Source organism: Manacus vitellinus, unplaced genomic scaffold (genome assembly GCF_001715985.3).
Source record: "Manacus vitellinus isolate BGI_N305 unplaced genomic scaffold, ASM171598v3 scaffold_1_pilon, whole genome shotgun sequence".
In the NCBI taxonomy this organism is placed as follows: domain Eukaryota; kingdom Metazoa; phylum Chordata; class Aves; order Passeriformes; family Pipridae; genus Manacus; species Manacus vitellinus.
Genome location: NW_021939396.1, coordinates 12,341,241 through 12,365,706, shown reverse-complemented (window position 1 = coordinate 12,365,706; position 24,466 = coordinate 12,341,241). Strand labels below are relative to the sequence as shown.

At 40.2% G+C, this 24,466-nt stretch overlaps 1 protein-coding gene across 1 annotated transcript in view; it reads left to right on the top strand.

Moving 5' to 3' along the window:
• Window positions 1-24,466, top strand: part of DEPTOR (DEP domain containing MTOR interacting protein) — a 74,242-nt gene that overhangs the window by 6,600 nt on the left and 43,176 nt on the right. The window contains exons 2-3 of the mRNA XM_029959271.1: window positions 18,975-19,153; window positions 21,507-21,630. Of these exons, the coding sequence (XP_029815131.1) occupies window positions 18,975-19,153; window positions 21,507-21,630 (303 nt within the window). The remainder of the gene's footprint in view (window positions 1-18,974; window positions 19,154-21,506; window positions 21,631-24,466) is intronic.

Here is a 24,466-nt window from a genome sequence, read left to right as displayed (position 1 = left end):
GGCAGCAAACCCACTGCTGGGTTTGCTTGGCAATCTCTCCAGGGCTTAATTTGCTGGATTCCCATTTAAAAATTTCAGACTCCAGTAGAAGCCAGACTATAAAAATCATGTTGAGTTTAGGTGCCCAATGCGCATATTGTTACCTGACAGGAACAGAAACTAAGTTTGCAATTTGCCAAGGCTTTTTCTTTTTCAAGGCTTTTACCTTTACTTCTGCTCTTATCATGGTATTGTGCATGAATGGAGGTACAAACACTGATATTTCATATGTTTTGAAATTTTTACTATGTAATTTGTATGACCAGCATATCCCAATGCTACCAATGTGACAGCACTACTTCAGAATTCAACCCCAACCTAATTATCAGCCTTTTATAGTCTTCATAGTTTGTGTCTTAGCAGTGCCTCAATCCAGTAAATGCATTCAGATCCCAAAGGTGAAGTTTGGAATAATTGTAAAGTGTTCCTGGTTTGGCTTGTTAATTCAGAGAATATAGAAGTGGGTTTTCACAGAGCAAGGCTGTAATTGCCCATTTCCTTGCAATTGTGTAGGTGAGTACCTGAGCTACTGCAGCTGTGTCACAGGAGTTTGCAGGGAGATGAGAGTTTTTTGACCTGCCTCAGGGGTAGGTCATGCTGTGGGTTTTACAGCGATGTTGAGCTGATCTGTCTAGCTGCTGCTGCTGCAGAAAAGAGCAGCCCAATTCCTTTGGACTGAGGATCCTGCTGCTTGGCTAGTGAGTGCCTGAGCTCAAGATGAGCAGTCTGGGGAGCTCAGACAGGTTACTGTCATGTCAAACCAGCACCAATGGCAGTGTAACAGGTAAGGTCAGCTGGCCTGGGGTCAGGGAGTGAGGAGCTCCACAGACCCCACGTTTTACTGGAGGACCCCACAGTGAGATTGACTTCTCAGGGAATCAATTTCTGATATTAAAGTACAGCTCTGCCAGTCCAGGAGCCCCTTCTCACCCCTTTCATCCATTCTTCCCCTGCCTGACCCTTGTTTACATGTCAGGTGTTTGGTAGAGATCATAGCAATGCTGGGCGAGTTTTGGGTGACTCCATCCAGACAGCCCTATGGCTGTTTGGTTGAGGGTGCCTCCTGTATTAAGGCAGCAAGCACAGAGATGCTCACTTGAAGATAAAAAACCAAATTACAAAATTGTAACTAAATGGCTGGTCAGAGCAAAAGCCAACATACCTAAGAGATGGCGATAGCAAAGATGGGAGCTTGAAAGTGAAGTACAGTAATACTGCATTTATTGTGGCAGAAGAGGAGGAGGCAGTAGAAGGAATCAGGGAGATGGACACTTATTCTGATCAAGAGCTGTGGCAACTATCTCTCCAAGATGATGTTTGTCAAGGACAGCATAGAAGAAGCCTTGAGGTGGAAAATAATAGGGAAGGAGAGCGTGGAACAGAACTTGTTCTGGGGGAGAGGTTTAGCTGTCCTGGAAGGGGCATTGTGTGAGGAATCTGTGGAGACCAAGGTTGTTCTGCTGGTAAACACCACTATCATATTTATCCTTTACAAGCCTTATATTCTGTACCTGGTTTTGGAATATTGTCCCACTCCCCGGTAACACAGAGGCCATTTAGCACAGTAGCCTTTGACTTGGCATTGTGGAGGTTTGTGTGGGTTTGTTCCCTTGCTTCTCACACTAAGTGCTGTTGCCAAAATGGGTGTTTTCTGTAGTGTTTCCATTAGTGTTCAGCTGAGCTGTTGTACAATTTGCTGGCTCTGTGTCTGCACCACTTTCTTGCATATCAGACCAAATGAGTTTATTGGCAGTTGAAAGAAGTTTTTGTGTGTCATATCCGTTGCTCTTCGCATTGCGGCCCATGTCTTCAAAGCATTGGGGCTTCTTAAAGCAAGCCTGTGTGTTCCTTTGTGTTTTCACAAGCCAGTCTCAGCTCTGATTCAAGAGGCAAACCAAATGCAAGGCATGATTACAATATGGTTAGTAAAAACAATGATTTTTAATTTAATTCCGGTGCGTATTACTAAATATTCACAGGAACCTGAATTTGTGAGTGCTTATCTGAGGAATCAGAGTCCAACATTTGTTTACAGTTATCCTCTTTGGAAGGAGAATCTGACAACATGCAGCCGATGCATCACTCAGAGTTAGCATTGCAAATAATGGAAATGAATTTTGAAAAGATATTAGCTAAGCATTATTTATAGTGCTGATTGTCAGTGGTAGAAAAATTTCCTTTCATTTTTTTCAGAAAAGATCCTTGTCTTGATAATCATACATCCGTTTCTGCACTAGCATATAATTGTTTGTATAGCATAGAAATCAGGGTGATATAATAGAAAGCTATTAATTGTTTCCTGATGCTCAGGATGTAATTAACTTATACTTTCCTCTAGCTGAAATTAATTTTTTTTTTCTAAGATGTAGAAGGAGTAATTCCTAGCTTAAACTGCTAAATTGCTGCTTGGTCAGTGCAGACAGAGGGAGATTGTGATGGGAAGAAGCTCAAAGTAGCATTATCATGTACAAATCCCAAAAGAGATCATACAAATACCATTTTGAGAGTGATTTGGGTCTAGAAGCCTAAAGACTTGTCTTGGACAATTAAAGTATTTTCAAAACTTATAGCATTTGGACAAACTCAGACCTTTAAAGTCTTTTGGGAAATGGCAGAAATAGATGAGGTTAAATGAGGTTAATAAGTACATCTCTGTGATGAGAAGAATAGGAGCCACTGGTATCATACTATGCATGTCTAGTTAGATGAGGCAATGAAAGGGGGTTCTCAAAAGCCCACCAAACAGAAAAAATAAAGCAAAATTTATTAGATGCTTATTTTAATAAGATTTATTTCTTTGTCTGTAATTTATGCAAAATTATGCAAGTCTCTAAAATAGATAGGAAAAAGGTGTCTTCATACAAGAAGGAAGACCCAAGGAAGGCTGGCTCTCAGGGTAGGGTTGAGCTGGAGCAAGTGATGTACAAGGAACTGCTGAGGGCTGGGTCTGCTCAGCCTAGAGAAGAAAAGGCTTGGAGGGATCTTACTGCTGGTTGCAACTACTAAAATGAGAAGATATAGGCAAAAGGGGAGAGAGTCTTTTCTGAGGTGCACAGGGATGGTGCAAGAGGCAATAGTCAAAGGTTGCAAGGGTCTTTCTAATTAGATATTTGGAAAGAATTATTCACCATAAGGGTAAGTAAAAAATCAGAATGGGGGCCCAGAGAAGCTCTGAAGTATTAAAATCTTGCCTGGACATGACCCTGAGCAACTTGTACTAACTGGATATACTTTCAGTATAGGTTGGACCAGATGACCTCTAGAGATCCCTTCCAGTTGCGTATTTCATGAAGGCAGAGTGTGATGTCTTCTTTAAGCTATGGTGGCTAATATTATCAACTTTTTGTTACTGGCTGATAACCAGGTATTATTGTCTGGTCAGTGGAATTGGTGGCAGGGCTTCTAAGAATGCCTTTTAACTACTTCAGTGCAAAATCAGATAAGTTAGTTTGTACCACTGGTCGCTCTTACATTGTCCAGCTTTTCAAGCAAATTTAAGGATGAGAAATGTATCCATTCCCAAATGAATGTCTAAGAACTTTTGAAATATCTCTATTTCAACTGAGATTTTTAGGAAGATTTGAAGGTGACAGCCTGACTCCCTTGACCTCACTGTCTTAAGTTAGGCCAGGATTTCACCCCAAATCATGTGAGATTCATGAGATGCCAACATCACAACTCTTCCGACCACCAAGATTGCTTTTCAAGGTGTCTGTAAGGTTATCTGTAGATTTATTTCTTAAGAACTTGGGGGACAGAAACCTAAGTACAAATGGTTAGGACATGGTGGGTTTTTAACAGTCCCTGAAGGATGAGAATAGAGAAAAGATTGGAGACATTGTACAGAGTAATACGTGCTGGAAGGTCAGTAGGTCACAGTGCCAGAAATCCTGCTGGCTGTGTAGTGTTGGCATTACATGAGGAACAGTAATCTCAGGGACAGCCACCTGCTTCTCTGTTCTCTCTGCCTGCCCAGTGTTGCTAAAGATGGATTGAGCCCTCTAGATCCTCTCACACTGTGCACAAAGGGACCACTTTCAGAGTTCATTTGTGTGCGCAGGTTCCTGTGCATGGTCCTGCAGCTCCAACTTTGCTTGTGGAAAGAGGGCTTTCAGTCATGTGTTGAGGGAGAAGAAAGTGTTTGAAATGTTAACACTTTCCTCCCTTGGCGTGGCATGTCTCATCCTGTAATCCATTTGGAATGTAATGAGATATATTCCCTTGTCTTTACAGATGCGATCAAAGACGTAATTAAATCAAGCATGTACCCAACCATTATCCCACCTTGTTAAAAATAATAACATTTCTTTCAGCACACACAAAACAATGGGATTTTTGCTTTCTCTGTATGCTATTGTGCTTTATCACAATGTTGCAAGGCCTAGATCCTTTAAAAGTATTTCATAATGGGGGAAAATCCAGCCATTTAAGTTATCTATAAAGTGGTGGTTTTTCCAAGTGCTGTACTTTGGTCCTACTGTAAGGAATCAAATATGGGTGGTTGGAAGATAATTGCTTTCATTCACTTTGTTCGGTTACAGAGGGGTTAGAGCTGCTCCAATATAATATATTAAGAACTTCATATGACTTTTTTTGTGGTTGAATCTGTAAATCAACACCAGCTGAAACAGCATATCCTACATAATTTCACATGAAATATGTTTGTACTCTGTATTGCTTTCTTTACTGATGAATATGGAACATCTGAGTTTGCATGAGGCCAGTAACAACAGTACTCTTGGGAAACACATTATTGGGCCAAAGGAGGAAGAAAAAAAGGTTGCATAAACTATTCAAGAGAAGCACAATAAACATGGAATGAAAACCTTATTTTAACATATACTGGCTAAAGACAAGTTCCCGTGGACTGGAAATTGTGAAATTTTGCTTGTAGGCTAAAAACTGTAGACAGCACATGTCTTTATGTAAAATATCAGTATTTCACCTCAGAGAGTGACAAACCTGTAGGAAAAGGCACCAAAAGGTGTGGCTTTTCTTGATCAGTGGTTTCATGTCTTTAGTGACCACAAACCTTTTGCAGTTTCAGCAGTTCATATATGCACAGCTTGCTTACATATGGACTGAAATCTTCTAATCTCTATGGACAACCTGGACAAGGGGATAGAGGGCAACCTTAGTCAGTTTGCAAATGATACCAAGTTGGGCAGAAGTGTTGATCTGCCAGGGGGCAGGAGGGCCCTGCAGAGCAATTTGATCAGGCTGGATCAATGGGCCAAGGCCAATTTTATGAGGTACAACAAGGCCCAAGTGCCAGGTCCTGCATTCTGGTCACAACAACCCCATGCAGTGCTACAGGCTTGGAAATGAGTGGCTGGAAAACTGCCCATTGGAGAAGGACTTGGGGGTGCTGGTTGACAGCCAGCTGAACATGAGCCAGCAGTGTGCCAAGAAGGCTGTGGGGACATTCTGGCTTGTATCAGAAACAGCAGGAGTAGGGAAATGGTTGTCCCCCTGTACTCAGCACTGGTGAGGCCACACCTCAAATTCTGTGTCCAGTTTTGGGCCCCTCACTACCAGAAGCACATTGAGGTGCTGGAGCATGTCCAGAGAAGGGCAGTGAAGCTGGTAAAGGGTCTGGAGCACAAGTCTGATGAGGAGTGACTGAGGGAGCTGGGGTTGTTTGTCCTGGAGAAGGGGAGGCTCAGAGGAGACCTTATCACTGTACACAACTACCTGAAAGGAGGTTGTAGCCAGGTGAATGTCAGTCTCTTCTTTCAAGTAACAAATGACAGGACAAGAGGAAATGGCCTCAAGTTGCACCAGAGGAGTTTTAGATGGGATACTGGGAAAAATTTCTTCATGGAAAGTGTTGTCAAGTATTGGAATGGGCTACCCAAGGAAGTGATAAAGTCGCCGCTGTTGGAGGTATTTAAAAGATGTGTAGATGTGGCACTTGGGGACATGGTTTAATAATGGACTTGGCAGTGCTAGGTTAAGGGTTGGACTCAATGATCTTAAAAGTATTTTCCAAGATAAACATTTCTGTGATTCTATGATTCTATAGTTCAACATTCATAAAGCTCATTTTGGCTACATTCAAATTAAGACCTAATTAGCACTGTACTGTGCTCTGAAAGTCAGGGTGAATAATGGATGAAACCTTGGCACGTGCTCTGGTATCCATATGTCTGGGCAGCTCCAACAAGAAGCACTTGTGGTCTGCCTGCCCACCTGTGCTTGTTGAAACCATTTGAAGAGTAACCATAGCCAAGCTCCTACAGATCTTGCCCTTCTTGAGGACAGGTTATGTCAGGGCTTGTCTTGAGTAAATGAATAGGATTAACACACAGTGTTGGGCCATTTATACCGATGATAGGTGAATATCTGAGTCTGAACCACTCAGGTCCTCTTGTCCTGTTACCCACCTAAAGCCTATCTCTAACTGTCTGTGCAACATATGTTTTGGATTCAAGTTGAGGCCCGAGACAAAGTATGGAGTATGTTGTAAACATAACCATATTGTTGTAATCTAAATCCAGCAGCATTCTACTTAGGCTGATGCGTACATAAAGCTGATGCCATTACTTGGTGAATAAGGGTCAGGGTGCATGTTCTGAGTTATTAAAGCAGTAAGAAGTCACAGTTTGAATTTATTGTCAGAGTACATAAATACCTGTTCACTGACCTTTCTGCATGTTGGAGAGAGAATTTTGCCTAGAAAGAGAAATGGCAAACATATGCCCAGCAATGGGAGCAAGATGTTCAGTAGAGCAACAGAATTTCTTTGGGGTCCTTGTGGATTTATTTATTATTTTAAAGGAAAATTTCCATTTAATCTTAAGAGCAGAGGAAGATTGCTTCTGTAATATTTATCTTTTCAAAGTTATCTACTTGTGAGCATTTGACAAGGCCTAATCAAACAGGACAAGATCCTTGATAGCATCCTAACAGAAGGAACTATTCATAAAGAGTGGTTATGCCACAGCTGTGTATCTGTTCATGTCATATATGAGGTGTAGAAAAATGCTGAGCTAATCAAACAAAACCATCCTCAGGCTATATTTTTGCAAAAGGAAAATCTTTGAAATAGAATTAGTATTTAACTAGGATTTTTATTAATACATTTTCCTTAATGATAAAGTTCTTCATTAGCCTACCAGAATTTAGGCAGTGAGCAACTTCATGCCATTACATAATCCCCTTAAATTCATATGCCATAATTCTTCATGTTACGTGTTTGTATGACCTAGATAAAGAAAGAGATTTAAAGCAGATAAGGTGGGGTTTTGTCATTAAAATGTTTGTGTCAGAAAGCAATCCTTTCTGTGTTTAGACAATGAATACAGTAGTGTTATGTTGCAAAATTGTTGAGTAAAATCATTGTTACCATTTGCATAGATGCATTTGGAAGTCATTCAGTGTAGTCTGGGGCAATCAATAGATTTCCAAGACATTTTTCATTTTTTCATCTCTAGATAGTGATTTATTTCTTCTTTTTTGTTTGGCATTTGCAGTGAAACCTTATTGGATATTACAGGATTCTCTTTAAGAAGAACAAGTATAAATGAGCAGAATGTTAATTAGGATTACACTGATTTGTTGCCTCCAGCTGACTGTGAAGGTCATACTGGCTTATATTTTACTCTCAATGTTTTTCTTAAGCAAACAAGGCAACTTAAGGAAACTCCAAAAGCCTGTAACATCATTCCATTTAGGCTTCTATCCTATTTTTATTTTTTCATTTTAATAATTGCATACTCTATATTATTTCAATAAATAAAATAAAATCATATGCCACTATATAAAATTAGACAAATTCCAAACTAAAAAGACCAGGGTGACTATGACTATGTAGACAGGTTCTTTGTGGTAGCTTCACAAGATCTCAGATTAGAGGCTGGAGGTTCCTGCGAACCTGGTGATCTGGATCTCAACAGGATGAGTGGATGTTGCACGTGAAGGCAGGAAAACCAGCTGAGTGCAGACATGTAGAGGCTTCAGCCAAGGGTGAAATACAGAGTGGGCTGTGGAGCTGGCAGAGGGATCCTCTGCCATTGCAGTTCCTCCTGGCTTCTACACTTTGATTTAGCAAGGAAACAGAGCAGACCCTTGGCCTCTCTGCATGCTGCTACCCAGCTGATGGGGTTTCCTCACAGCACATCCCCAGCCATGTCTTGACACAGTTGTATGTCTCAACGGTTGTAGGATTTCCTTTGTATGTTGCAGGAAAACATGCCCCTAGTTTGGTGTTGACTGTATGATGATGACTGACCAGTTAATCCCTGTCCTTCCAGTCAGCCACATAAGGACTGTTGCATGTGTGCACAGTAAAAATGAAAGGAACACCCCGTGGCAAAAGCAAGGAAGCATGCTCAGAAATGTGGACATCTCTCGTTATACCTACAGCTCCTGAGCTTTGGCAAACAGACAAAGAATGTATATCTGCATATGTACTTTTAATAAAAGCTTTAATATAAACAACAAATGTTTTAATATAGGCAGCATTTGAACTTTTGTTTTTTGCAGCTGACATGAACCAGGACTTTAGAAAGGCTGTGAGTCTTGGTATGGTGCTTTCAAAGGCCAGCCTCTGATACTCTTTCTTCCTGTAGTATTCCCAAGATCATTTGCAGATAGCAGTGCAAATCATGTAATTATAAAACATTAGACTGGAAGGTCTTCTGCAGAATATTATAACACTTAATCTTTCAGTATATTTATTACAGTCCTCTGAAAGTCATTTCAGTTCTTGTTGTAAGTAACAATTAGGAAATTTTTCTTCAAAACTTTGTCTAATTCTTACATTCTCTCAGCGTCTCTTAAATAGCTTTTCTTGCTCTCTTCTTTCAGCTCATTTGAAAGATTATCAACAGCAATTCTCTTCTTCTCATTTTCTGTCTAGATAAGGCCAGACTCCCAAGCCAGTATCTTTTTTTCTCTGGTCATGAGACTGGCTTATCATTTCTCATACTAGAGTAGTCCTACATCATTGCATCTATTTGAGCTCATTGTTCTGGAATGACATGGCATAAACAAAACACAATGTTTAGATGATGTTCTGTAGTATCATATACAATGACATGAGCAACTGGACTTCACATCATTCCTGGAAACATCTCAGTTAATACAACCTAAGGTTGACTTTGGTTTTTATATGGTTTCTGCCTGTTTTCAGCCTGTAGTCAGTGCAAGTTTCACTACAGCATATTCAACTATTTCTTATTCTCTGTTGCTTTCAGACTCTGAGTTTCCAGTTTTCAGCAAAGCATTTTGTTGTTAGTGCAGAGCCTTACATTTTATAGTCTTACCTGTTCCTCCATTTCTATTTATGCACAATTTAATCACCTCTAGGTATTCCAGTCAGATGGAACACTTACTTTAAGTGTTTAAAAATTTGAATCAATCCCAGTTTTATTTTGCAGTTTAGTGGTCAACCACTGGATTTCAACAACTTCTGGAAGACAGTGAAAAGAACTCTCTTGCATCACGTCTTCTGTCAGTGTAACATCCTGCATATTGTGGTAATGCCAGCTGTAGGAGGTAAAAAACTGAATCAGTGCCACAATGCTGTAAGATTTTTTTAAAAAAGAAATTCAATACAGAATGCCTTTTTTTAGTGAGTACTTTTCCACTTAAAACTATCACAGCTTCCTTCAAAATAAAAATAAATTCCAGTAATGCAATTATACTAAAGATGAAAAAAAGGAAGATATTAATTTAGAATGGAAAGAGATAAACAAAGTTTGATGGTTTTAATACAGCCTACTGTATATTGAAATAGTATTGCATCTACATTCATTTTAAAGTGAACCTACATATTTGTGGGAAATGAGTAAAAAGTCCTTGAGTTGTAGCCTCAATATAAAATCATGTTTGTTGACAATAGTACATAACACTGAGTATTTTATTACTCCTTTTATTACCTGTCAGGTACTGACTCTGTGCTTGATGTCGTTCATGATTACACAGCACAGTATTTGGATAAGAGTTTTGTGTAGCGATGGAAAACACTTGGTAAAAGCAGTTGGGATACTACTGCAGTATGAAGCATTATTAATGATGAAGGCAGATTTTTTTTGCTTTAAGCAGGGTTGCCAAAGACTGCTGAAAGAAGTCCAAACAGTTGGTGCTCCTCTAAGAAGCATAAAATATCAGGGAGAAGATCTCCTGCATGTATGCGGCTCTCAGGTTGAGAGCAGCCATGCCTGGAAGGACTTTGAGCTCAGAGATTACCCAAAGCCATATAATGTCCCAGCAAAACTATTTGTCACTTATTGACAGGGTGGGAGAAATACCAAACTGCACTTGAGATTAGGCACTTGACTGATTTCACTTCTCCCATGGATTTCTTGGGTTATCTCTGGCAGATAACACCCCCTTTTACTGTTTGCACTGCAGACCTGTTCAGTACTGTGGTGCTTTCTGGGCATTACAGGTTTGCTCTTCCCAGATGTGCTGAGAGATGGGTGGGTGAAAAGACCTCCTTGTTTCTCAGGCTGTCTGAAACTTGCTGCACGCACTGCAAATGACCAAGGTCATGCTCAGCTTTTCTCTCTGGATAAGTGTAGAAGAGATGTCAGCCTTACTGCATAAGGGACCTCAACCTGTAGCTTCTTTTGGCTTCCCTACCTCCTTGGGGTACAAGATGCATCCAAGAGAGGAGCTTTCACACAGCAAGGCTTTCTGGTACTCACAGCCCCTTGTGTCCTTGCTGCAGCCCCTCTTCTTGACTCCAGTGATGCAGACCTGTAGTTCAGCGTCCTATTCCCCAGATCCCAGTCTGTCTCTCCAAGATCCTGAATGGCAGTGCTAGCAGCAATAGCTGTAGCAGTAGGGCTTGTGCTCTTTGACCTGTACTTGCCCTGTTTAGCCCATTTAGCATTCAAAGGAAAGTTCTCCTCCTCCAGCCATGTTACTGAGATAACAGGTCTGCATTCCCTGACAAAAATTTCATTGATTTTCACTGGCCTCCCTTGAGACCTACACTGCTCCTTCCTAAGTTTGCTATCCATAAAATAATTCATTTATTGAGAGGTATTTTAGCATAAGTCTACAAGAGGTGCTGGGCTTATGGCTACCCTATTAATCCAGTCAAGGGATGTCTATAGCAACAGTTCTCCTGTGGTTTCTGGTCTGCACTTTGAAATTTTAGTGGTTTATGGTAGAAGTCTTCAGTTTAGATTTGGGAAGACATCATTGAGAAAATTATTATTGATTTGGTAAGCCTAAGAATATCCTGGCAATGGAGACACAGAAAAGTAATGTGGAGAAAATATAGTTGATGGATATGAGCAAAGATGGCTTGCTCTTCAGTGGAAAGTCCATCAGTTCTTTTGGGGATCCACACAGTAGTATCACATAGACCTGCATGCATGCATCCCATGGTGCATCCCAGCTCATCCTACATGAGTGAGAAGCACAGTTATATTTGACTTCTCTGTAGAGAAGGAGAACTATGAGTTGCTGAGTTCTGACAGCTTCAGCCCAGAAAGCAAACAACTGGAGCGAGACAGGCAGACTTCCACTTTCCTTATGACTAGGGGCAGGTGAAATAATAACTTGCCTGTATTCTGTGTTTTCATCTTTGTAAAATACGGTTTTATGCTCTCCAGCAAGCCAGAAGCTCTCAAGATTCAAGCACATAGGCAAGTAGATGTATATTATTCATGTTTGTACACAATTTACTTAAAAGTGAAATGCACATGAAATGGCTTGGCAGGCAGGGGGATCAGCCGCTTCACAGCTTGCGTTGCTTTTACAAAGGGTCTCTAGTTTTATGACAGATTATTACAAACACACAGATATAATTTTTCTTCAGTCTGGAGTACTGAAAGGGAGCCTGTGGCTCTGAATTTCTGGCCTGAATTTCTGGGCTGAAAGAGTGTCTCCAAGACACATCATTTTGATTTCATCCCAGACCCTGAGCCATGACTGTGTCTGTTCCCCAGAGTTTGCTGTGATCCCTAACAGTATTACTAAAATGTTATGAGTACTGGGGATGTCCCTGTGCATGCTTCGTTGTGGGCTTAGTGACCTTAGTGCTTTCTGAATGCATAAAAAAGACCTCATTAAAGAGGCAGCCACAGTGTTTTATTTAAAGCCACGGGGGCACTGGTGAACCATCACTTTGAAAGCTTTAGGATTTCCTCTGCAGTGCACCCAGAGATGGTTTACCCGAAGTCTTTCTATCTGGCTCTGTGTTCTGGCATCTCTTCACATTGACTACATGGCTGTGGGCAAAAAAGTGGAGATAAACACAGTGACGAGAACTGGTATCAGGAGCTGCTTTGAAGACAACCTCTCTAACCCCATTTGAGATGTTAGAATTCCTTCTCTGCCACAGCTACTGACACAGAAATATTTTCATCCTATTTCCAGTATGACCCCATGTTTTAAAGGGTATTCTAGCTCCTGTGAATATCAAGTAACAAAACTAAGTGATTGCAGAGCTGAAGCATAAATAGAAAGAGGAACATTCAGCGGTGAAATGCTGACACTTCAGCTGAGACTTGGCAAGCCCAACTGGAAATGCTTGTCCCAGCAACACACACTACAATCACAGAGTACCTTCATGATTGCCTCTGTGTAAAAAGTTCATATCCTCATGACCTATTTTATTTTTTTGCTGACAGTGCAGTGGCAAAAGTTTAGTGTAAAGGACATTTCAAGTAGTTCTGTATTTTCCTAGGTCTGTGTATATACAAAAATGCTGCCTTATGCTCATTTATTTTGTAATTAATTGGGTCTGCAACTGACTTGTGAGGTTTAAATTTCAGTGGGACCTATGCTTCTTAGTCACTGAGACACTTTGGAAAATGCCATCTTTTGTATGCTGTAGACAGGTCATATGCTTATGTTCAGAAAACAGCCAAAGTTTATGACCTCTGGGCAGATACAAAACTGTTCTGTTTCCAACAGAAAGGGGCAATTCTACCTGCCAGTGGCACACCTGTGATAACCCTTGAGAAGAGGTGTGAAACCCCCATGTTCTTTAGCCACCATGAATTGTCCTCATCTTTGTCAGGATACTTTTTCTATCTGTATATGTTTCTCCCTAAGGATGTTGTGACTTGTTTTTCTTGGAAATAAGTAAATCCTTCTCTTACAGAAGTTCCAAGTACAGGAAACTTGTGAAAGAATTTGAGAGTGGCAGAAAACACTTGCACTGCTTTGCCTTCTTGCATATCACTGTTAATTCGCAAGGGATCTAATATGGTTTTGTTCAGAGTTTACCAAATTTGATAGAATTGTAGTAGTTCAGTGAATGCTGACTGGTAGTGCTCCATCTGGGATAGTCACTGAAACCAAAGTGTAACACAGCAGTAACCCATGAGTGTGCTAGAACTCAGCAGCAGCAGTTGAGCACTCTGAGGCAGGACGTGCTTTGTGCCATGACCAATTACGACATCAATGTGTATTGTTCAATAATTAATAAATTCTGCTAAGAATTTCCATTTTAAATTATCTCTGGTGTTTTGTCCTTCTATTAAAAAAAAATATTGTTCTAAATGATGTGTTCTGTGATATAGATGATATATATATGACATATAGTATAGATGATTACATACTGCAAAATATCATAATGAAAATATTGTATGTCATTTGCATATATATGTTTTTTTCTATATATCATATATATACGTATGCGCACATACACATATTTATACACACTTTGAAACCAAGCCATATATGTGTTGCTTGGCTTCACGAAGGGCAAGTCTTGACTGACCAACCTGGTGGCCTTCTGTGATGGAATAACTACATCAGTGGACAGGGGAAGGGCTGCAGATGTCATTTGTCTGGATTTTTTAAGGGCCTTTAACAGAGTCCACCACAACATTCTTCTCTCTAAATTGGAGAGAGATGGATTTGATGAGTGGGCTGTTCAGCTGATGAGGAGTTTGTTGGAGGGTCACATCCAGAGGGTAGTGGTCAATGGCTCTATGTCCAGATGGACACTGGTGATGAGGGTCCATACTGGGAGCAGTACAGTTTATTATCATCATCAGTGACATAGTGGTATCAAGTGCAACTTCAGCAAGTTTGCAGGTGACACCAAGCTGAGAGGAGTGAATGACACACCTGAGGGACAGAATGCCATCCAGAGGCACCTGGATAAGCTTGAGAAGTGGGTCTATGGGAGCCTAATAAGGTTCAACAAGGCCAAGTGCAAGGTGTATGCCTGGGTCAGGGCAACCCCTGCTATATCAATACAGGCAGTGGGATGAACAAAACAAGAGCAGCCCTGCTGAGAAGGACTTGGGGTGGTGGTGGGTGAAAAGATGGACGTGACATGACAATGATGTGACTCTTGGGGATGGTCTAAGGGTTGGACTTGATAATCCTTGTGGGTCCCTTCCAACTTGTCATATTCTGTGATTCTGTGACTCTGTAATGTGTGATTGCAACCCAGAAAGACAATCATATTCTGGGCTGCACCAAAAGCAGTGTGGTCAGCAGGTCAAGGGAGGGGATCCAGCCCCTCTGCTCTAGTGAGACCCCACCTGGAGTACTGTATCCAGCTCTGGGGTCCTCAGTACAGGAAAGACATCAACGTGTTGGAGTCAGTCCAGAGAAGGACCATGAAGATGATTAGAGGGATAGAGTACCTCTTGTGAAAACAGAAAAACAGCCTGGGGAAGAGAAGGCTCCAGGAAGACCTTATTGTGGCCTTTCAATTCTTAAAGGGGGCTTAGAAGAAAGATGTCGACCTACTTTTTAGTAGGGCCTCTTGCAATACAGTAAGGGTTAGTGGTTTAAATTAAAAAATGGTAGATTCAGATTAGATTTAAGGAAGAAATTTTTTGTGATGATGGTGGTGAAATACTGGAACAAGGTGCCCAGAGGGGTGGTAGATGCCCCATCCCTGGAAACATTCAAGTTTAGGGTGCAGGGGCTTTGAGCAACTTGATATAGTGGAAAATGTGTCTACTCATTGCAGATAGGTTGGACCAGATGACCTTTAAAAGCCACAACTAAAACACAACCCAAACTGTTCTACAATTCAGTGATATATGCATTTTTATGTGTGTGTATGATTGTTTCAGGAGTGTAAAAAAAGGTGAATGAGTGGAGCTCCATATGAAAGTCTTCATACCATCTTGTCTATTTAGAGTGTCAGGGACCAACCTGTTCTCTGCACATTGTTCCTGAGCCTTGCTAGGATAAATGTAGGGACTATATCGGATGTACTAGGAAATGGCAGATAATTTATTCAGAAAATTACCAGGAAGAGCAGGAGGTTTTCAGGGTTCTTTTCATGCATAGAAATCAGGATTGGATAGTGCTTTGGAAGATCTGTTAGCCAAGCCCAAACTACTAGACTTAATAAAGGGAAATAGCTGGGTGAGATATTTGGACCATGGTCCAGTTAGTGGTATATATACTGTCTTTATCCGGCAGGCTAGCCTTTTCTGGGTTTAAAAGTAAAGCTAAACTCTTGTGCAGGCACTGTCTCTTAAGTCCTTATCCATTGGTCCAGAAAAAGATGCAAGAAACTTCAAACTGTGTAATGTCCCTGGTGGAAATAAAAATGTCCCTGTTGGTTGGAAACAAAATGCAAGTTTCATGTAGCTGCAAGAGCAGTTTTGTCCCAAGTTAGTGCCTGATCCTTCATTTCTAGGCAAAGATTTAGATTTTTCATTATCTTGACTTTTCTGACAGTTACCAAAGAAAATACCTCTCAACAAATAGCATTGTTCCAGATAGCTCTGAACACACTGCAAATCAGAAGCAGCGTTTTCCAGGTTATCCTGTTCCATACTACGGAGGAGGAAGGCACTTCTGTTTGGAGCAAGAGTCCCTACATGTTGTTAATTAGGAGCTACTCCTGTTTGGACAAGCCCCCAGGAAACTGTTCTGGCATGCATGCTTGCAAATACAGCCTGTCTTTATTTGTTGTAAGCATGACTAAGAGTCATGGATATCAGTTTGTAAATATTAAAGGGTTGCATATGCCTGTTACAGTTCACAGGCAATTGCTCAAATGCTTTTGATCTTGCATTGTTTTTCTCCAGGTAGAGCAGACTGTGGCCCCTTGTGCAAAATCTGGCAGGTAGTCTTGACCGATGCATGGAATTATGTATGGATGATGTACTCATGTACACAAAATCGTTTTCTGGTGTTCAGCTATTAAGTTGTAGAAAGAGGGTCAACTTTTTGAAGGCTTATTGAGTCAAAGTGTTTCCCCATTTACCCTTGTTATTTGCCCTCTCCTCCCCTTCTCCTCTCAAGCTGGTCAGGATTTGTCCGTCAGCTAATTCTCCTAATCAGCTCTTGAGAAAAACTTTTCTAGTGATAGAAATATTTTTGATGTTAGGTCTTTTCCAGTCATCATGTAAACTAGCTGACGTAAAGTGATTAATGTTACTTAAAGGGAAAAACATCAAGGACTTTGAGTGAGAAGCCTGTTTCCCAATGCCAAGGGATAAAGAATTTACAACTTCATGTGGGCATTGGCTCCAGTATAATTGCATTCACTGGTGCATTTCATTCCTTTTTGACCCATTTGATTTATCTCCTGATAAATACTTATGAACACAGACACATTTTTTGAATTCCTGCCTAAACTTTTGATTTGTATACTGCAATATATGCTCAATAACTTTATCTTAGACTTCTGTATTTGTAGCTTACACTGGGTACAATGCCAATTTACTGAGCTACTTCTCCTCCATATAGTTTGATTTTTAGCAGGTTTGTAGGGGTGAGAGAGCCTTGATAGAGAGAACAGCATACATCACGAAGGACAAAACCTGTTCCCCTTCTGTTCTTTATTCCAAATAAATTAGCATGACCATAATTCAGTATGGATACAATTGATATAGACTGCAGCAAAGGTTCCCACATCCATTGTAGATAAATTTGTTTTTTCAGGCTTCTTGAGGCTTGTGTGGTCATGCTGTCATTGACTTAATGATTTTATAACCTCTTAGCAAATTCAGATCCACTTTAGCTAGTGGGTGGAAGTAATTAAGATTATGACATTTTTATGAGTTTTATGAATATAGGCAAAAAGGCATATACAGAGACTTTGTGAATGGTCTGAATGAGTAAAAAGATTGTAGTGGGAACCTGTGTCTTTTGACGTGGCAGAGAAATTGAAATATTTATAAGCCCATCAACTGCAGGAAAGCCTGAAGTCAGAATTGCAGACCTAGATGCTCATTTCTGGGGCTCTTGGCTGACTTGTTTGTGGAATGCCAGACCAGTACTGTTACACTCCTGTGCAACATGTGGACAAAGAAGGTGATTTCCCTCTTGTATCAGATGAACTACAGCCATTTAGACTTACACAAAGCTGGGTTGAGCTGTCTGCATACGTATTATACACTCTTTTTATAATTTTGTTCTTGCAGATTATTGTGTGACATAAGACTGATGAACATTAACAGAATCTGGAATGTATTTTAATTGTGAATCTCCATCAGACATACTGATAATTGCATGTTCTATGATTAAAATTGTGTCGGCTTTTCTTTCTGAGCATGGCAACAGCTGTTAGAGCACATCTGGAAAATGTGCTATAAGCAAAGATATTTTAGCTCAGAGAATTTCACAATGCCTGGGATATTAATCAGCATTTCTTTACAGAATACTAATCTGATTTATCAGTATTTTTAATATAAAACTCTTAGATTTTTTAATGATGTTTTGAATTAACATCAGATTGGCCATTCCAGTGTCGTTCAAGGCTAAATACTGCAGAACAGAAACATTGCTTTGCTACTATTTTTAGGTAGATGCCTATATAAGCCTTGTCTAATGCCCTAATATTACTTTCTTCACTGATTTCAGCCAAATATTTTCCCTTTTTTTGATTCTAGAGTGAAATTATTGTTTCATACTGGAATCACATTGAGAGAAAAATTGCTCTGTGCTTCTTGAGGCTCATGTTAACACTCTTCTGTGTTATCACCCTTGTACCCCCTACAATTATTGTAGCATTACTCAGGACCCTTTGAAGTCAGTGAGAGTGTTTACAAGGTAGGATCCTGGCCACTTGGAAATGAACAGCAATGTTTCTGTTTGTGACAGGAGCCCAAGCATTATGGTTTCTGTGCTTTCCTCAGAACTGGGGTATAGGCATGGCACTACAAAAAGATTTTCTGATATGATTCATTAAAATGGAACAAGAAAGCATAAAACTTAAACAAAACTTTAGAAACCTCTATGCTTTAATTTATTGGTAATGTTGCTTATTTTGTTTATTTAGAAAAAAAATTGTTAAAAATAAAGATGCAGAACCCCAGAACCTTTATTAACAAGGTATTACTCTAATCAGGATCTAGCATTCTGACCCAAACATCTCAAAAACAGCCAGCCAACTTGCTTTCAAGATGATGGGGGAGATTTTGCAGCTAGAGAGCATTTGCCAACAGGTCCCCAAGTGACAAATCAGTTCTTGATTTGAAGTAGGAGGCAGCTTTTTAATGACAGATAGCATTGTGTTGGAACAGCTTCACACCTGAATTTTAAATCATAAATGCTATGCTTGTTGTGCAGCTGGAGGCAAAATGCAGTTACCCAACCAAGGGAGAAACTACAACTGAAAAAATGAATGAGATAAAAAAGAAAAAAGAATCTACAGCAGTGATACTATAAAATAAAGGAGTAACATGGAACGTATTAGAGATAATGTGGGAAAATTAATTCCAAATTATTGGCAGTTTAATTGACCTACAGGAAGTATTTTAATGGATTTAGTATGCTGTTCTGTTCTTCAGTTTTTAAACTTTTCCACTGAGCAGAAAACAAGTTTTTTCAATTATGGAGTTTAAAGTTGTAACAAATGGTTGCTGTGGGTTTCCTGGTTGTGAGATACCAGCAGTGGAGGTGTGGCCGGGTCCCTTCCTATTCTACCCTTCAAAGCCCATCCTTTGAGCAGGGCTTGGGTGCTGCTCTGCTCTTGTCCTAGTCTTTCTAGTTACAAAGGCTCTTTGCAAATGATACTCAGAAGGTGATTTGACCCCCAGGCTCCGACTGCATGAAGAAAAGGTCATTAAAGATCGGCGGCACCACCTCAAAACGTACCCGAACTGCTTCGTCGCCAAAGAGCTGATCGACTGGCTGATTGACCACAAAGAGGCCTCTGACAGAGAGATAGCCATTAAACTGGTGCAGAAATTACTGGATCACAGCATTATCCACCATGGTGAGTACAATATCAGCTGCTAAAAAGTTCTAAACTAAATTTTATTGAGTGTTTGTGAAACAAAGGGAAATCCCACTCCTACTCTTCAACTGAGTATAGGACAGGTAGGATTCTTTCCCTGCCAGAAATAGAGCACCTCCCTTGGACTGTGCTGATATGCAAGGTCCCCTGTGTCCTGAAGGACATGAGAGGCTGAAGAGGTGTAGAGTGACCCAAGGTAGCAGGGTAAGATACTGGAGACTGTGATACTGCTTCCCTGCCTCCAGAGCAGCCTCAGCTGGACTGTGCCCCTACCCTCTACCTGCTGCCCTCACTTCCCTGCTCCAAAGAGCACAGCTCTCCAGCTGAAAAACCCATCTGAAACATCAGCCAGCAAAAAAAAGATCATTTTTCTCACGTGGATTAGTTCCCTGGCCCTGTCCCTCACACCAGCTGCGCAAACATTAGTGCTGGTACAGCTGCAAGAAGTTAGTGGTCCGGCTGTGCCCTGATTAATTTTCTCCTAAACTTGTTGTCTATTTGAGATCTGTTCCTTTCAGCTTCTTGAATAACAATTTATGCTGATGAAAAGGAGACTTCCAATTCAATGGTAGCATTTAGTTGCCTTTTGGGGCACAGAAAGGCTGGGAAGCACACAAGCAAAGAAGACCCAAGGCCTCGATTTCAAGCCTATAGTGTTACCCATATCAAAAAGGCAAATGTACCATTTGTTTCTTTTTAAAGAGAAAACTGAGTGACTGCGAACAAACAAATGCTGACTTTATGCAGAGGTCATTGTATGTGCAGCAATGCTGCTGCTATCTGCAGTACATTAACAACACCTTAATTAGAGTCAGAAATGCACATATTGAATGACTGCCATTTCTACAGCTTCTACTTGGCTATTAAATGAAAATTCTGTGTAGTTATGGAAACTGGAACTCATGGTAGATAGTTAAAGAATAAAGTAATTATAGGGTATTCAAATCTGACTACTTAATCCTCTATTGAGAAAATGTCAGTGAAGAGTTGCGTGGATGCCTGAGTGACTTAATTTAATTGAGCAATAGAGGCTTTATTGCTGAATGCTTGTTTAAAGCTCTAACAACCTCAAAGTGTTTTCTACCACAGGATCCAATTGCACAGTGTAGCTTCCACATGAATTTCATATATATGTGTGTGTATATATTACAAATGGAACAGCTGTTTCTTGAAAATTTTCGTATATTACACTCTAATAAAATAGTTTAGAAAGTGAGCTAGGGTAGGCAAATTCAGGGAGGTTCAATCAGGTTCTGCAGGATGCTTCAGCTCCTGTATCAAGTGAAAGAGGTACCAGTTTCTGCTTCTATGGTGCAGAATGTGCCCTATGTATATAGGCTGACAGGAGGACCCCTGGTGGTCTAGTGGTTAGGATGCAGCACTCTCACCACCGCGGCTGGGTTTGATTCCCAGTCAGGGAACTTCTCCGGGCAGATGGAGCTCGTCAGCCCTGTGAGGCCATCCATCTAAGAGAAGGTCACTCTAAACAAACCTATGTCCTGAGGACCTCGCTGCCACTGTCCAAGCTCGCTCGGCCCCGGCAGATGAACCTTAGGATTAAAGGGTGGGCTCAGTTCAGCGCACACTGTGTCTCACCTAAAAAATCCACTGCGCAGGCTTGAAGGGTAAAGACCTTTCCCAAATCTTCGTTCGCGAAGACTGGCCATGAATATAGGCTGACAACTCTGTTAGGAGCAGCTTGCTTGGGATGGCTGCCATCAGTTTATGCCCTTGATGGGACTCTGTTCTGCATTTACAAGAGCCCATCAGCAGCTGCTGTCTTACAAACCTAATTTGGCATTTCCCAGTGTGCTCCTTATTGTACCTACCATTTGCTAGCTGGCATGACAGAGCAATTGAGACAATTTGAAGAGGGAGAAGGCTTTGATTTTAACTGTTTCTTTAGTGAGTCTCAGGTTTCCTACAGCATTGCTAACTGATACTAATAACTTTAAGAAGTTTGACAAACTTTAAATTATTGGGCATTCTACCCTGGCAGCCTTTTAAACAAAGAAGCCAACAGACTGTTTTCAGCAAGAGGTGTTCTGAGTATGTAGCAGATGGATGCTTTTTTGTTCTTTATTTTTGCAGCAATACTCACAAAACTGACAAACGCTTATCTCCCCCATCTTGAAATTTGGTTACCTGTCTGAAAGTTTTCTCCAGCCTTTCACTGGTTATTAGAACAGAGCAAAGTTGTTAGCTCAGAAATACAGGGGGTTAGACTCTGTATGTGCTTGCTTGGAAGTTCAGCAGCGGTACCTGGTAAATGGATCCTCAACTCCTCAACATATATGTGACTGGTTTTTTATTTAATTATTTTATGTTTCAGTCTGTGATGAGCATAAAGAATTCAAGGATGTCAAACTGTTCTACCGCTTCAGAAAAGATGACGGGACGTTTCCACTGGACAATGAGGTGAAGGTGTTCATGAGAGGACAAAGACTGTACGAAAAGTATGTTGAAATCTATTCTGTAAAAGTAATTACTAAAGGATGATTTGTCATGTGAAAGCATAATCATAATTCCTAAAGCATTAGTACATCAAAATGCATGGAGCAAGCAGCTACTTATCTGTGTAGACACCATATCTACAGCTTCATAAAGAGGTATATTTTAAATTGTAAGTGAAATTAATCTTTAGTGTTCCAGTATACAAAGTTTCTACATCCGAAAAGTTATATTAAAAGTAGTTTAAAATTATGACTTGAAACAGATTATTATGCGTAGATACTGAATATCCCACTGGATTACTTCCATTAAATAACTACATAGCTTAACCAGACTTCATAATGACATTTTTATTCAGGATGTGGAGATTTTGACTTTCAAGCAGAGAGAATAAAATGCATGTTAGCATATGCTACAAATTAATGCAAAAGTTGTGATGTGTAATTTACCAAAAAGCTTGAAGTATTGCTCTAGACTGAATACCACCCACTCTCCTGCTTGCTTAGAGCAGAAGCCTGCAGCAGTCAGGAGAGATGCTGTGTTTTCTCACCAGAGAAAATTTGTTTTCCTCTTGAAAGAAAGCACTCAGGAAACTCCCAAGTTTAAAAGGTGATAATAAACATTATTTTCAAGGTTAGCTGCCTGTGAAGATCAGTTTGGTGAAAGAGCAATGAAACCAAAATATAAACAAGTAGTTGTAAATACCGCTCCTTTTGTTGCCTCTATCATATAACATTTCCGGAGATACAGTGACTGTGACTGTTTAAAGTAAAAAAATAATAAATTGTATAAGACATAAAAAAATGCACCACTGAAAAAAATCCTCTGTTTGATGCACTGGAACAGATGGATTGAATCAGCCTCCTCCAAAGTCTTCTGTGCCTTACTAAGCACAGCATTTGCTCCTTTAGACTCTGTAATATGCAATGCCTACAAGCCTGACCCATACTATAAAAAGCTGATTAGACTGTCTACAGTGGGTTTTTTTGTCTATATTTCTATTTCCATTCTTCCATGAGAAAAATAAGTTTTTGTTGGTGAGGCTGATTCCAGTCTTCTGCATGAAAGGAACCATGACACAAAGAACTCTGTTCTACCAGTATCTGCTTCCATCACCATTTCTCTGCATGGAGAACTATCCCCAAACCCATGTCTAGTGTCCAGTTTGTCCAACATGGTACTAGCAGAAAAATGTTCCTAACTGTAGAGATTGTTCCCATCTTAGAAAAGGAGTTAATGCCCAAAACAGCATCTGTATCTAAATATAGCAGCATCCTCACAAGGTGACTGCTCCTAGGCAACGTATCTGAAGGGTTCAGAAACTTTTAAAACCATCCCTGAGTGCTAAATATAGTATAGATTAAAAATACCTGGCATTTCAAAACCAGCTGGTGACAGTCAAAGCTAATCGAAATTCTCCATGGATCATCGGAAATATTTTATATTCATGGGAGATAAGAAGGCATACCTATCTGGGCTTCACTTTGTTTATTTTAGCAAATCTAGTGTGCAGAGATTTCAGATTTTATTTGGTTCCTTTGTCCATGCACACTTATTAACAACACCTTCACAGTTTCATTGGATACATTTTAAACTCAAAATCTAATTCTGAAAGTCAGACTACTACAGAAAGAGTTCTGCAGTGAAATGTGTGGATGTGTAATATATCCATTGTATCCGTTTGCTGATAGTGCTGAGAAAGAAAATATTAATTCAGTGCAATTAAAATAATTACTAAATGGCAACAACTGGAGGAAAGTACTCATGCACAAACATGAAGTCACTTACCAGCATATTCAGCTTGTTTATCAAAATGCCTGTGGGCCTAATTGCAAGAAAAATGCAACTATACCAAAGGCTATCTGTCCTAATCCAACACATTTTGGAAATCTGTGTCTAATTTTGTAGATGTTGCTTACCTTCACTAGGCTTTGCTAGTTTTAGATAGACATTATAATACTGTTTCTTCTCCACTCTCTGCATTAAGGCTGGAGTACTGCTACATTCAGAAGCCAGTGTAGTTTGTGCTTGCCAAAATTGCAGACACGTCACCCAATACCAGCCCATGCAGATTTGTACCCTCAGTGAGTAAAATGAACAAAATGCTTTAGGAGGATCAGGTTGTTGCATGGGAAGAGGAATGGATGGATTAGGCAGGTTCCCTGCATTCAGACAGTTGTTTTGAGTAAAAGCCTTGTTCTCTGCCCTGGGACATGGGAACATAAGGACTGTCCAAATGCTGAGGAGCTCCCTTTCCCTGTTTTTCCTGTCTCTCTTCTGCATGACCACAAAGCTCCTCGTAACCTGGATTCTCCTTTCTTGTGGCGTTACCACCTTCACCTGCTGTGGACATGTTTGGTGGCTGTACCCACATGATTAGAAGATTTTAAATCAGTCTCTGATTATATTGTCCCTTCATTTGCACTGGAAATCATAAATCAGTTCAGATTCCCTACACATCATTGCAAACTTTGGTAACCTTTCTGTGAACATGTTTTGAGGTTCAAGTTTATAACTAGACATGAAACCCACTGGATTTCCTACAGTCTTGTCTGAAATTGTTGAACAGTTTATTAGGTCTGAGATTGGTATCAGTTTTCAAGCTCTACAGGACTGACCAGATAGATTGAATGAGATAAACATGTTTCCTGTTCAACAAAACCCTCCCTGCAAATCTTAAATAAATCCAGCACAGGCATTGCGTAGCTTAAAAAAAAAAAAAAAAAAGAAAAACAAAAAAAAGTTGTGCAGATATCCTGTTTGTATGTTTACAATTCTCAGTAGGTTTTGGTCAGGCACACAAGATGTTGTTTCTGGTGCAGTTTAGGGTTTAGGAGCTGT